The sequence below is a fragment of the Emydura macquarii genome, unplaced genomic scaffold (genome assembly GCF_026122565.2).
Source record: "Emydura macquarii macquarii isolate MOO-44397 ecotype Brisbane River unplaced genomic scaffold, CSIRO-AGI_Emac_v2 contig_2897, whole genome shotgun sequence".
In the NCBI taxonomy this organism is placed as follows: Eukaryota; Metazoa; Chordata; order Testudines; family Chelidae; genus Emydura; species Emydura macquarii.
Window position 1 is genome coordinate 48650959 of NW_027133034.1, and position 15842 is coordinate 48666800.

The 15842-nt window shown below is 40.1% G+C and overlaps 1 protein-coding gene across 2 annotated transcripts in view; it reads right to left on the bottom strand.

The window, feature by feature from the left end:
• The window catches only part of CERT1 (ceramide transporter 1), a 123093-nt gene that overhangs the window by 47272 nt on the left and 59979 nt on the right, over positions 1–15842 (bottom strand). For both annotated transcript variants that reach the window (XM_067569190.1, XM_067569189.1), the window contains exons 4-6: positions 3747–3854; positions 1795–1933; positions 122–205 (exon numbers count right to left, since the gene is read on the bottom strand). In XM_067569190.1, the coding sequence (XP_067425291.1) occupies positions 122–205; positions 1795–1933; positions 3747–3854 (331 nt within the window). The remainder of the gene's footprint in view (positions 1–121; positions 206–1794; positions 1934–3746; positions 3855–15842) is intronic.

Here is a 15842-nt window from a genome sequence, read left to right on the forward strand (position 1 = left end):
AAAGCAAGCAGAGTTATAATGATCTAGATTTATATATCAGGCTTGTCACTATACTTTCTAGAAGACTGAAGGACCTATATCTAGAGAAAACTTGAGTTAATGCAAATTTAGAAGTACTTACATTTTTCCTTACTGCCATTACTATTATGCAAGAAATCGCCATCAGAACGCATTGTAGGGAAATCATCTTCATCATCTTCAACCACTAAATTTGAGAGAGAGATTATTTGCATAATGTCTAGCTAAGAAGCACAATGACAGGAAAGCGTTCTTTTCAAATTCTTATTGAGCAAGAAAGTATTATTGTAGCATTTGGATGATTGATAGTAGATCCTGATTAATAAATACTTCTGAAGTTACTTATTTTGATTTTGCATAGGAAACTTTTAGACCCTTGCCTGGGGCCATAATTTGCTCAACAGTGACACAGATGCAATGTTGGAATCCAGTGTAAAGTACTAAATTGTTTTCCTTCTTTCTCTGTTACTAAATAAACAACAATGGACTAGATTTGTTCCAAGATCCACCACAGATCTTGCTGGGGTCCCCGTCAGCAGAAAGTCTGCTAAATGGGGGGTAGCGCAGATGTTCACTGTCCACAATCTTGCCCCGCTTTGCTAAGGACTGAGTGCAGCCAGCACAGCCACAAAACTAGAAGATAGTTCAGAAGAGGGCACTTCCAGCACAATCAAGGATGCTCTGAAACTCCAATAAACTTATGCACAAGTGCTCTGCTTAATTGGGGTTTCAGAGCATCCCAGATTACACTAGGAGTGTCTTCTAGGAGTGCTTTGCTGAATTGAAGCTTGAGTCAGCAGATCTCAGAAGTCTCTACCATGGGAGCAACTTTGGACCATCCCCTCCTCATGAAGCTAAAAGCCGTCCTCATCTGACAGAACCTCACCACTATTTTCCTATCGAGGGTGAATTTAGACCAAGAACTTTAACCACACAAACATTATGACATTTTATTTAATATGGCAAACAGTTGGTCTTTTGACAAAAACCTAATATTAAAGCAGGATGGAAACTCAAAATATATATTGGAATTTCAATATTGCTGATTTTAAAAATGTTATCACTTTTCAGTAGGATTTCTGCCATCATCAGAAGGCTCATATTTCAAATTTAAACTAAAATTACAACTACACTTTCTGGAAATTTAATGAGAAAGGCCTGCCACATAAATTTGTGAATTTTCAGAATGCTGAGAAAAAAAGGTAGTTGTCTTTTGAGGGATTTGTTAAACCCATAAAGGCCTTAGTTAAAATAACCAAATACTGCTTAGTTATGGCAGCTCAGATGACATGAGAAATAATCCATTATTCCAAGTATCATTTCAATTTGTCACAACAAAGATGAAGGATGCAATATCAAATATCAGCTTGATTGCTATCTTTTGTGAGTTTAAGCTAATCTTTTTAAAAGTGAATTACTATAACAGTTCACTGCTACAGATCCAGATGATATCTTAACACTTTAGTGATGTCGAAAGCTGCCAGTTCAAGATCTGTTTAAAAGCTTTGGCATTATTATGGGCAGTTAGGTCAAAATCCACCTTTTAAAAAAGACATTAAAATATGCACCCAACATGGTTAATGTTCTCATCATATAATTCGGTCTGGCTGACTACACACTATGGTGAACAATATATTAAAATACCAAGATAGCGCAGACAGAATCAAACACTGTATTAATTGTTATGGATGCTACTATTTTGAAACTGGGTTTCACAACATGGTAGCTTTCTGTAATGAGGACAATACACTAAGTAATTTTATTTAGTTTATTTACCTTTATCCCTCTGAAGTTCATCCTTGGAGACTGCATCTGCACACGCATCAAAGTATTTCTGCAAAGTATCAACCTGTCTACAGAGGATATCTCTGAAGGTTTCCATTTCAGCAAGTTTCTCACGTAAGCTATGACCTTTCTGGAAATACAGAGGGAAAGCTTCAAGTAACACTAAACAGTTTATAATGAACAATACAGTAATAAATATACAAAATAAAAATAGCATAAGAACTGTATTTCAAGCACTCACTGCTAACACTTCAGATAACATTCCATAAATGTTAAAGTAATTACAGTATTTTATAGCAACATGTTATTGTGTCACAGATGTTAGACACAATGCTCTTATTAGTTTACCCAGTCCATTTCCTTGTCTTTGGCTTTTCCCTACAGTATCTTTTCTAATGTTTTGTTCACTCTACCTTGCACATTGGCTTCCAGACCTGGCTCCAACTGGTGCCCCCACCGATGCTGGGGGTGGGGATCTTGTCCGCCCCTACCTCTGTCCCGCCGTACCCCAATTGCCCCACACTGGCCCCTTGCTCTAGGGATCGACCCCCACCATGTCCTGCCCCTGGCTCCTCACTATGGCAACTGATCCCTCCCTGCCCCAGCCCTTTGCTTCAGGGACCAACCCACATTGTACCCTGATTGGGCAGGCAGGCTCCACATCAGCTCATCCCAACCTGGCTCTGGATATGGCAGGTGAGTCCCAGAGAAGGGGGGAATGAGTGAAGGGTGGGGGAGGGGTGGAGGAGGGAAGAGAGCAAGTAACAGGGGTGGGAGGGGAAGAGGAGTGAGTGGCGGAAGGGCCTCAGGTGGAAGAGGTGGGGCAGGGGTGTTCAGTTTTCAGCAATTAGAAAATTGGCAACCCTACTCCCACTCCTGTGCACTTTCTTCTAAGCTACAGGGCATCTGATGGGACAATCTCTGGAAACAGAACAATGGAGGTGCCCTTCAGTGTGGCAATGTCACTGCTAAATATGGTGGGTTATTGTTGGCATTCTTTAATAATGTTTCAACAGGCAAAATGTCACACCAGCAAACTTTCTACGTATAACTGATATTGGAATAACTGGCACATGTGAAGCAAAGCCCAGACTATTTCAGATTTCTCAAAGAAGGATTCCAAAATAGGTGAGACAAGAAAAAGTTTCAATGAGAGGTTATTTTGGAATCCTTAATTTCTGTGTATTAACCCATTCTTCATCAAGCCATCATGAACAATTCAAATGATCTTCAAAGTTTATATTTGTGTTTAGTTTATTACCACTTCAAAGATTTTTACAAAATAAAAATTTAAGATTCTTGTTAAACTGAAATCTCAGCTGCCCCCAGCTCCACTGTAACCTAATTAAATACTTGGTCAAAAACATTGCTAGTTTCTGCCCAAGTTTTCTTTACTCTATACAGATTAATTTCTCCTCCTTTCCTTTCTGTGTTGTTCTTCCAATGTGTTGGTTTCTCATCAAAACTATTGCCCAGCAAAGCTAAAATGGTAAACGTTTATAATAGTAAATGGCCTCTTTTCTTTGTTTCCTTCCAATTTATTTAAGCCAAATTTGTTTCTATCAAGAAAACTGCATTCCTCTTCAATTAAGAGTCCCGCTGTTCAGTGTCATGCAACAAAAGACAAGTAAAGTGTTCCCCAGGTTTGACTGCTTCTTGTTGGAGAAAACCACCAGTTTAAAATTGACAATAAAGCATAGAGACATGTGGATACTTACTGTATCACTCCTTTATTACCACATATTGAAGTAAGCAACATTTACCTTCAAAATGATAAGTAATCTAACTCTGAATCAAAGTATCTTTACTAATGTTTTATTTTATATTGCTATAAGTAAACAAGAGTTAGAGTCACAGGTCTCTTCACAAAATATGCAAATAAGTTCCTTTCCAGAGCGTCTCCTTTGTTCACAAATCATGTTTATAAAATTTCACTCACTAACCTTGAATGATGACGTGGATGTAGCAGAATATCCACTTGCTCCAGACACCAGAGACACCATGGAGCCATGGCGCCGTAAACTTGACTCTGATCCATAGCCAGATTCAGTCTAAAAAACAAGTGTAATAAGCTTTTTAATAATGAACAAACCGTGAAAGCAAATCAATTGTATTTCTTCTAAAACTGGCCAAATAGTTACTTGCCAGGAAGTAGCATGGCTCAAACTATTTCTGCAATGCTAGTTGCATAGTTTATGCAATGCTTCAGGGATAGCGGTTAGGGAAGGAATTTTAACTTTCTAATTTGATACCACTGTTCACCCAAGATCACTTTACACACTGATTGAGGAAAATTTAGAACTCACTTGTTCTATTACTCCCCCAAACAGCACAATATATCTGGATATATCAAATATTTGTAAGAATTTGGAGGGGCTGCACAATATTCAGCAAGAGCAACGTACGAAATATAACACTGATTTCCAGCATCAAAAGCAGGTTACGTCAAATATAATTTTGTCATCAGGAAAAAAAGATTCACCATTTTTTGGATATTTAAATGTTAATACAGACAATCTACATAATATTCTATAAGGAAACTATAGTAACCTATGATTATTTATAGGCACTAACACATAGCTTCAGACTGTGAAGAGAAAAGCAGCCTCAGAGTCAACCCTTCCAACAGTTTGAATAGTGTTATTTGTCCCTGTAATTCTGGAGGAGTCAGTGGAAAAAAAGTAAAAGGTTTATATGAAGTGCAGATAGTATTTGTATATTGATATTGCCCAAAAATCTCACTCAGGTTCAAGACCCTGTGATGCTAGATGTTGTACATTACCCACACACATGGGAAGATACAACTCCTTCCGTGAAGAATTTACAATATAATTTAAGAGAAGATGAGATAAATGATAAATAGTAAGCAAAAGGGAGGGAGGAAGAGGGCAATAGTAACAAGTTCACATGATTACATATGCTTTAGCCTTTTACATGACTTTGTAGATCTGAATTTAAAGTGATTTGTTTTGATCTATCATTAGTTCAGAAGCAGGTCTTGAAAGGGAATTGAAGTTAGATAATAGTGGATTTAAGTACTAGATCAATGGCAATGTTCCATGCGTTAGGAGTGGCATAAGAGAAAATGGTGAGATAGTTCTGAGAGAATCAGACAAATAGGTGTTGAGGACAATGTCTAATGTAACAAGGGACAAGCTTGAACAAGTAGCGAGGGAAAATTGTGAAGGGCTTTGGAAATAACAAGATGCTTGAATTTGAGATGGTGGAAAATGAACAGACTTTAGAAACATTGGTGGAAATCTTTGCCATCTTGCAGTCTTTTTACAACCATTTGCTACTGTATGTTACAAAATCAAAGAAGAAAAAAAATGTTATTTCAGCTGACAGATATATCCCCCCCAGTCTCAGACTCATAGACTAAGGTCAGAAGGGATCATTGTGACTATATAGACTGACCTCTTGCACATTGCAGGCCACAGAACCTAACCCACCCATTCCTGTATTAGACCCATAACCTCTGAGTTACTGAAGTCATCAAATCATGGTTTAAAGACTAAGTTACAGAGAATTCACCATTTACACTAGCTTATACCTGCACGTGACCCGTGCATCATGCTGCAAAGGAAGGCGAAAAATCCCCACGGTCCCTGCCAATCTGACCCAGGGGAAAATTCCTTCCTGACTCCAAACATGGTGATCAGTTAGACCCCGAGCATGGTGGCAAGACCCATCAAGCAGATACCTGTGAAAGAATTCCCTGAAGAGCCCTCCCCAACTAATGACCCATCTCTGGCTGTTGGGGAATTTTGCTAGTGGCAGTCCTTGATGGGCCACATGCCATAGTAGGTAGTCTCATCATACCATCCCCTCCATAAATTTATCAAGCTCAGTTTTGAAGTCAGTTAAGTTTTTTGTCCCCACTGCTCCTTTTGGAAGGTTGTTCCAGAATTTCACTCTTCTAATGGTTAGAAACCTTCATCTAATTTCAAGCCTAAACTTGTTGATAGCCAGTTTATATCTATTTGTTCTTGTGTTCACATTGGCGCTTAACTTAAGTAAATCCTCTCCTTCCATGATGTTTATCCCTCTGATGTATTTATGAAGAGCAATCATATCGCTCCATAGCCTTCATTTGGTTAGGCTAAACAACCCAAGTTCTTTTGAGTCACCTCTCATAAGGTAGGTTTTCCATTCCTTAGATGATCCTAGTAGTCCTTCTCTGCATCTCTTAACAGGCTCCTTGCACTGATGCACAGATATTTTGTTTCTGCTTGGCTTCACCCAGATTTCTCGCTTGATTAGGTAGTCATTCTACTGCCAGCATTGCCTTCCTGACTGTTGTTACTATCAGTGGTATTAACACTATCTTCCCTCTTGTTGCCCATCCTCCTACCCTCTGTCATTCCTTTTCCATTGCTGTAGCCTCTTTTACTAGATTTTCCTCCTGCTCAATATTAAAATCAGGTGTGGGGATTACATGAACATCTCCCAACATTCTCCCCCAAAGTCCTAGTTTAAAGCTCTTTTCATCAGTTGTGCCAACCTCCATCCCAGAAGTCTATTACCCTCACTACTCAGATGCAACTGATGAGAACAGATCTCTGTTCATGAATGCCTCCCAGTGGTCAGACACCCTTATAGCACAATTGCCAAAGCCATCTGTTGAGCATCATGATCTTGTCTTGCCTTCACTCTCCTCCTCCAGGGACAGGTAGGATCCTACTGAAGATCATCTAAGCCTCCATTTCTTTAAGCATCTTCCCCAGCCTACCATAGTGTGCCTTGATGCAGCCCAGTGAGAATCTAGCAATATCATTTATTCCCACATGAAGGAGAATCATTTAATTATTTCCCGCTCCCATTAGGATCTTCAGTCTCAGGTCCACCTCCCGAATCTCAGTTCACAGCAGCCAACACACCCTTCTGTTCTTTGGATCAGCTCTGGTGACAGACCTGTCTGTTCTTCTTAGTAGGGAGTCCCGGGTCATGTAGACCTGTCTCTTCCTGGTATTGGTGCAATTCTCTGGCCTTGCCCTTTCTGGCTGCCGTCATCTCGTCTTCTGTTCTCCTTTGCAATCCCTGAGTCACCCTCTATCCTCCTGGGACTCCAAACTCTGGGTATCTCCATTATCTCTTCCTCTCTTCTCTTCTTGCTTGCTCTCCCATCTTCTGTTACTACCTGCCTCTACCCTTCATTTTTCAAATCACCCATTTCTCAGCTCTCCTTTGCTAGCCAGTCTTTTCCTCTGCCTTGTTCTTATAGTCATATCTCCATGGACCACTTTCTTCATCCAGAAATCTACCCTCACAGTACCGCTATCCAGAATACATCTGTCAGTCTTGAGTTTTCCCTTCAGTCTCCTCTTTCCTTTCCTCCATCATCCACTCAAATCCCCTTCTAAACGTAACCATAGTTTCTAGCTGCATCTCCAAACCTCGGATCTTCTCTTCCATCAGATCTGTCAGACAGCACATCATACAAATGAGGCACCTTTCAGGTACCCTCCCCAGAATAATATACTGCCTGCAACATTCACATCCAGTCATCTTCATTGTCTCTTCCATTCATCAGATCTCTGTAGCTGTCCTATCCTCTCCTTCTAAACTCCTGTCAACAGGAACAAAACACACATGCACACTCTTCCCCAAACTCCCGTCTTCACCTCTGTTTGGTGGCATCTGTGCTACTGCTCTTGTGCTGCTTGTGGCTGGCTGGCTTCCTTTATAAGGCTGCTGCCTAAGGAAGTCCCAACCCTTAGCCAAGGTTGAGATGTGATCAAAGGCTCTTCTTCTGTCACAACACACTGCTTCCAATCAGACTCTGCAAACTGAAATCAAACCAGCAAGTAAGCGAGCAAGCAAACAGAAACTCAAGAACTCACTCACTCTGCCCTAAGGAGCAAGGGCTTGTCCCCCTTCTCTTGCCACAGATCTCCACTCAAACTTCCCTATTTTCAGCCCTGTTTGCTGGATCCTGTGCCTCTGTTCCTCATAGGGTAGGAGTGTCTATGAAATTTTGCTTTTAAAATTTCACCTAAAATACTGTAAACATAAATAAACATAGCACTGTTCCACTGCAGACCAACTTCACTGCCCAGGCAATATATATTATACATAAAGTAAATTAAATATTTATCATTATCTCTAGAATTAGACAATTACTAACAAAAAGTGTTTTAAAAAGTATTTTATCGTAGAGTCATTTTGAAAACGGTGGTTCATTTTGTTTCTTTTTATCTGGTGGATAATTCTGTAAGGGTCTGATTTCAAAACTGAGCTATCTTTAAATGCTACTGGTAAACAAGTTGCCAAAAACATCCATCCAATTTGAACTACTGAAATTTAAAGAGAGGGACAACTGGTTTCAAATTTTGTTTTAGACTCCAAGGACATACCCAAAAACAAAATATGCCTATGCAAAAATTGGATCCAAATTGTCTACGGATAAGTAAAGCGTAACAAGTGTAAGGGAGAGTTTCAGCTTTGCTTCTAAAGTTCCATATTTTGAAGATTCAACCACGGTTACTGAATGTTTGAGTATCATTTTGTTGCTTAATCTAATATACATTTAAAGATGGAAACATCACTGAATAATAAAAACAATTCAATTAAAGTCAAAGTCTTAATTTGCTTGATAGAAAGCAAAACAATTTGACAGTTGATTTAATGCCACATTTCTGCTTTTCCCTTATTCTTTTCTGAAAGTTACCATTATGTTTTAGAGCCAATTTAATTCAATTTGCAGAATAAAAGCTTAAGATGAAAGAAAATTCCTTTATCCACAAACAAAAAAAATATTTTAACTTAGAAGGAAATGCAAAAAGATACCTTTACAGCAGTACATGGATTTGAACAATCACTTGTGCTTGTATTGTACTGGATAGTTCCATTAAAGCAGTTTTCTAGACTTCAAAATGGTATACAAACAAGTGACTATTAACTTATAATTCTAATGAAAAGCTGCTACATAAGAAGCAAAATATGTAATTTTATCTATATTTCCACCCAATAAGGAGCAAGCTCAGCAGACTAGGCAGCATATAAATAAAAATATGAATCACTGAAGTGTGTACATTTACATTTGGCATTGACATAATTACCTTGCATTAAGGCTATGTTTTAGTAACTACTGTAGGGGAAAAAAATTAGGGCAAGGAAACTTGGCTAAAAGGAGAAAAGCAAAAGAAGGAAAAAAACATTGCTTTTTAACTGGTGCACAGAGAGTCATGCAGCAAGTTACAGGTACATGCAAGAAACCAGAACAGAACAAAAAATAATGAAATCATGCAAAGCCCCACCATTCTATTACTGCAACATCTAAACCAGCGCAGATCACTGCTGCACTTATGTCTTGCCAAGCAGATCATCATTAACTATTCACTGCAGAAGCTACTCAATTATATTGAGGTGAAGAATGTCAATACAAGCTTCTTCCACTCAGATTATTCTTAATGTCACAGGATGAAAACTGAACAAGCAGCCACAGTCCACATGACGGATAAGTTAATAGTCACTGCAGAAAAATGAACAAATTGCTCACAGAAGCTGTATCATCAATCAATATACAGCATTAAACCCTAACACCAAATTACCATGCTGAAAATCCAGATGCAATTTCATTAGCGTTCCATGCATATACAGTAGTCTCACAGCTACACTCAAAACTAACATTATTAGTACACTGCAACACTATCTAGTTTTCTACATCTTTGCATGGAATCCATTGTCCCTTTCAGAATGCTTTTTCATAACCATAGATGCAAAAGGAGAACAAGCATGACATCAAAAATCTCATGTGATTCTTTGCTTGTCTAGGTACTGGTGACAGCAGCAAGACAGAACATCAGGAAAGCAGCTTTCAAGTAAGACAATCGTAAATGAATTCAGAAATCATATTGCAGACCTACATCACACTACATACTGATTTGTCAGTTAAGCATATCCTAAAGTGGGTCAATAATGCTCCAGAGTAAATCATGCAATCACAGGAAACTCCCCTACTTAAATAAAGCATGCTATTTCTTTCCTGGGTTTCCTTGATTGCTTTTGACAGTGCCTTGGCAGACTTGTTTAATCATATCAGGTGTTTCAATATAGATGCTTGTCCACCAAGGTAGATGTTTTTCTTTGGGCAGGTGTACGCTACCACTTAAGTCGCTCTAACTTATGTTGTTCAGGGGTGTGAAAAAACACCCCTGAACAATGCAAGTTACAATGACCTAAGCACTGACCGGCAAATGACTGGCGCTATATCAGAGGGAGATGCTCTCCTGTCAGCATAAAGCGTCTTCACCAGATGCGCTACAGGAGCAAAGCTGTACTGGTGGAGCTGCGTCGATGTAGCACTTCTAGTATAGACCTGCCCTCAGTCTGCATTATAAATTATCTATTTTACATAATAAAGCTACAAGCAATCAGCAACTCCTTGCTTCTGAATACTAGCCAAGGAGCTGACAAAACAGAAACTGTGTAGGATACTGTAAAATGCAACTATTATTAAATTCAGACTAAAAATTGAAGTATTAAAAGTTGATCAAGGAAAAACAGCAAAAAGGCAAAAAAAGGGAAAAGAAAATCTGGGGAGGAGGGAGATGGGGCTAAGAGTGAAGAAATAGAAAAAGCAATAAAATAGTAAGATGGAGAATAGCAAACAAAACAAAAATTAACAAAATAGAAATAGATGGAAGGAAGGTATGGAAGATTTTTGGTGGAGGTGGGTAGAAAGAGGTATGTGTGAATTTCTGTGGTCCAGTGCTTTTTCTGAAACACTGAAAAAAATTCCAGGTATGCTTGGAAGCAAAGGGGAGGGAGAAGGTTAAATCCTATTTTAAATATAGGAGATCCATATGTGGTGCCAGATGTTGGAGTTGAAGGAGGAATGTTGCAAGAGATGGAGAAGCAACGGAGCAATTTGGAAAAGCACAAAAAAAAAAAAACCAGGTGTAAAACAAGAAATGGAAATATCCCATTTTACTAGGGGGAAGCTGTGAGGGACCTGGTAGTCCCATAATGATTGGACAGTGCGCACAGAGGAAAGATTAGATTGATGGAATGGGGTAGTGGATAAGTGTAATGAGACACGAAGAGAAGGCTAATGCATGCTTAAAGCATATCAACCAATAGTGGCAAGTTACAGGATCAGTGGGGGTTGCTTTTTATTTTAGGAACACTATTTTAAATTATTTGGAACCATCACGTTATGCAATAGCTAACCTATGTAAAAGTGTTCTTACCATTAACTTTAAGCTCCCTCTCTATTTTCCTCCTGATCTTTATTACATTTTACTTGCCTTGTTTTTAAACTAGACTGTAAGCTCTTTGGGGAAAGGATTCATACATACAAGGTCTTTTTTCATATCCCAGCACACTGGGGACTCAATCCTGATCATGAAACCTTCACATTTCAACAATACAAATAAATGGCAAGAGAAAGAAACCTTTAACGTAATCCTTTAACACAAATTTAGAAATGTTGACATTGTAAAGGGAGGAATCAGTTTTAGTTGACAAAGTGCATAATTATTTACCATAAACTACACAAAGAAGCGTGCTATTAATGGAATATGCAACAATTGAGGATGTGGGGCTTGAGTAAGACTTTGGGCATGTCTATACTGACGACGGCAAAGTCGCCGCTGCCAGACCGATCTTTCTGGATCGATTGAGTGGGTCTACACTGACCGCTCAATCGATCAGGAAGTCAACTAAGTAAAACCACCCCCTCAAGTACGTAGCACTGCGTCGATGAGAACGCTGTTCCCGTCAGCGCAGCACAGTGAAGACACCACACAGAAGGGAAGCATAGCAGTCGACGTGAGTTACGCAAGCTACTCTGCGTAGTTTGCATAACTCCCGTCGACTGCTGCTGAATCTCCAGATAAGTGTAGACCAAGGCTAAGGCTACATTCAAAGCTGCACTAATTTAACTTTAAGTCTGTTTTAAAAATGATTTAGTCATACTGGTTTGAGACCCGGTGTAGACAAATAATTTAATTTAAACCAGTCATATCAATTTTGCTAAACTAAACCACTATAACGAAACTAAACTAAACCAAACTAAACTACTATAACTAAACCACTATTACTTCCAAATAACTATTTTAAAAGAATGTTAAGGTTGCAAAGTCAAACACTCAAAAGTTAGTAAATGCCAAAATTAATGTTATCTGTGCAACCTTAATTCAGCTCCCTTGTTCAAATGCATTATAATAGTTTAATTACATGATCACATACTATTTTTCCATACAATCTGTGCTTCAGTCAGTGCACAAGATGGACAGTGCTCAATTAATGGAGTATTTTTTTTTTTAAACTTCATAATTCAATGAGTGAACCCATACTTTTATAACTCATCATCGAAACTCTGCACTGAATATAAAATTAGTTTCCTCGTAGACTTTTCTCTGATGTTCTCATCACAATATCCAACAACTTTACAAAACAATGAATCTTCACACCAACAATATGAGGTAGGAAGGTATCCCTGTTTTCCAGATGGGAGAACTGAGGCACAGAAATTAAGGCCATAATTATCAATGTATCCAATAATTTTGGATGTAATTTGACACACCTAGGGTATAATTTCTAGAATACCTATCACTTTTGTATCACTTTAGATGTTTAAAGCATGACTCCAACTAACTGCAGTTGCAGTTGTCTATGCTCAGGACTTGTACAAATCCACCCCAGGTGTCTCATGCTAAGCATCCAGAAAGTGAGGAACAATTAGTAGCTGTCTTTGAACATTTTGGTATAAGTAACTTGCACCACGCAGGAACTCTGTGGCAGAGGCAGGGATAGAATCCAATTCTCTTGGGTAGCCTTCAACTCCTTTAATTATAAGATCATTCTCTTCCTGCAGTTTATTGCCTCAGTCACCACATACCTTCTAATTTTTGCAACAAATGAGGCAGGGAGCCATCTGTCACTGTGATCCTGTGGAGTGAATGAAAGAGATCCTGAAAAAGGTGTGTGATTATGTAACTAAGATCTAAAGATTAGTAGAATGCATATGCACAAGATTGCATGGCAACTTTAATTCTGGCATTTCCTAACTTCTTAACTCATAACTTGGCAATCTTGAAGTCCTTGTAAATGTAGTTTATGTAATTTCCTGTTTTTAAAAAAGCAAACTGAAAAACCAAATTTTTTCATGTGGAAATGTACTGATCCTCAAAAATCAGCAGGCTTAGAACCTTAAGAGCCATAGCTCAGACTCCCATTTGAGCTAATGGAGTAATTGATAGCAGTGTTTGGTTGTCATCCATTTTTAAATCAGCAGGCCTAGATAACTTGCACCCAAGAATCCTAATAGAGCAGGCTAAGGAGATCTCTCGCCCACTGACGTTCACTTTTAATAAATCTTTGAACAGTGGGGCAATTCCAGAAGACTGGGTGAGTACTAATGTTGTGTCAGTATTCAAAAAGGGTAAGCAGTGTGACTTGGGTAACTACAGGCCAGTTAGCCAGACATCAGTCTTGGGAAAAATAATGGAAAAGCTAGTTAGGGATTCAAGCGATAAACCATCAAAAAGGACAGGAATATAAATAATGGCAGTCAACATTATTTTATAGAAAATAGGTTTTGTTAAACTTGATTTCATTCTTTAAGAAGAAAGCAATACTATACTGTGCCTGTATTGCGCTAGGAGGGGGCTATTTTCAGCCTCGCCCCCAGCATGGGAAAGAAAGCTGCCATAGGGAGCTGCTGATGCTGCAAGGAACTGAAGGTTGCAGCCAAAGCCTGGCCTGGAGCGGGAGTCAGAGCCCTGGAGGAATTTTAAAGAGCTATAGCCTGTGCACCGATGTGGCCCACGCTTTGCCCCTGGCTGCCCTCCTGGATCCCGTGAGCATCTCTGGGAGTGCAAGGGGTGGAGGAGGGAGGGGCGCTGGCAGCAGGCTGGCACCAACCCCTTGCCAAATGGTGCCTCTGGAGCATGGCACTCAGTGCACTGAGCAGGGTGACCCCTAGGGAGAGGTGGCTGAGGGCTGGGGCTGTAGTGCCAAGGGTGCGGGGCAGGCCCCCCCCAGTTCAGCCCAAAAAGCAAGAAACAGAAATAGGGCAGGGAGCTGCTTGCAAACCAGGCTGTGCTGCCAGGTGCCATCTTTACAGAGATCTCACACAGGCCTCAGCTGGAAGACACTGACTGCATGGTACTGTACCATAATGTTTTGTTCAGAGTTACGAACATTTCAGGGTTATAAACAACCTCCATTCCCAAGATGTTCGTATCTTTGAGGTTCTACTGTATCTTCACAGAGAGAAAGTACCAGGTACTAAATCACTGTAATCTAGCAGAGGAAGGCATAACAGAACCAGTGGCTAGAAGCAGAAGCCAGACACATTCAAATTAAAACTGAGGCAAAATTTCTAACAGTGAGGGTGATTAACCATCACAACAAACTGCCAAGGGAAGTGGTGGATTCTCCATTTGTTGATGTCATCAAATCAAGACTGACTGAAGCATATCTTCCAGAAAGGCATCCAAACAAGTTATTGGGCTGAATACAGGGTAACTGGATAAAATTTGATGGTCCGTGATACACAGATCAGACTATGATGATCTAATAGACCCTTTTGGACTTAAACTATGAATCCTTTGTGGACCACCCACAAGAGGGGGTGAGACATTTTGCCAGTGAGTTCAAAGATATTTGCTGACAGCAGAAGAATGTTGAAATTCAGGAATCTTGGGTTCAGTTCCAATTTCTGGGAGGGCATATACTCTAGAGAAGGGGTTCCTAAGCTGAGGTATGTGAGCTTGATGTTCCATCAGTTCACTGAACAATTTAGCAGGAGTACATGATCCAATTAAGGTCAGGAGTTACTGCTCCAGAGGTTATAAATCCTTCTCCATTCCTACCCACTCTGCCCTTGCTCCTATCCTTTATGACATACTCACATGTTCTTGCCTTTCCTCCCCTCCTGTATGACCTCCACCTCAGCTCCTTTCCCCATGTTTCTGCATTCCAGTCAGTCTGACTCCTTCTCTTCCACTCTGTCCAGGAGCATGGAATCAACTGAGAGCACAGTCTCCCTACTTTCAGTTCCTTTGTCTTTTGCCACAGTGTTCTTCATCAGCCAGGAAGACTAATTGCAATTAATGCCCTACTCAGCCTCTCTAGACTTGCAAAAGATCACACTCAAGTAATTGTGGGAATGGCACATGTGCAATCTGATTGGCAGTTAGGAGCTGTGTGAGGATGGAGCATGCTCAAGCGTAGTAGACAAAATCTTCAGAGAATTTAGCTGTCAAAAAAGCCTCCAGCAACTATGTGCAAACTTCAATTTTCAGAGGGTTATAACTTGGTCAAATGTGGATGATTTTATTAGGGATGGCAAGATGCACGTCCTTGACATTAAAGTGACTCCCCTACCAAATTTAAAGTCACTGCTCTGAAACATGGAGATGCTAGAGCTTCCAAAAAAAGGTTGTAAGGTTTTTCAATCCTGGGCAAGGCAACTTTACTTTTCCACTAATCTTGGTCTCAGAAATAGCTGAATTTTTTAGTTAAAACTTCCAAAAAAAAATCAGTCAGAGGCACAGTGATGAGGTGTTCACCCTAAATTCACCCCAAAGGGGCTAAGGGTGGCCTAATGGGCAAATTAACCTATTAGCCTACAAGATGAGAGAATTAAGACTGAGAGGAAAGCTTTATTAAGGGAAGGTCACCTTTGTGGGAACAGGTGGGGCTTCCATAAAACCAGGGAGCGGATAGCAGAAAAGGGCTGCAAGGAAGTAGTCTGGAAGAAAGGTGTGTTTGGAGCTATAGAGGCAGGTAGCCTACAGTTACTCCCTGGGATGAGGGAGTTGTGAGGCTGGCAAACCCAGAGAAGGGAGGGTGGTCCAGAAGATAAAGAAAGGCTCAGGGAAAGGCAGTAAGGCTCAGGAGGGAACAGACCGTGGCTGGTGACTAGAGGGTCTCTTAGCTGGAACCTGGAGTAGAGGGCGGGCCTGGGTTCATCTACCAGCCACTGAGAAGTGGCATCATAGTGGCAGAGAATGGGAAGACTTCCTAAGACTTCTGGTAAGGAAAGACTGACACCCCAGAAGGGGGAAATATGCATAATGACCTGG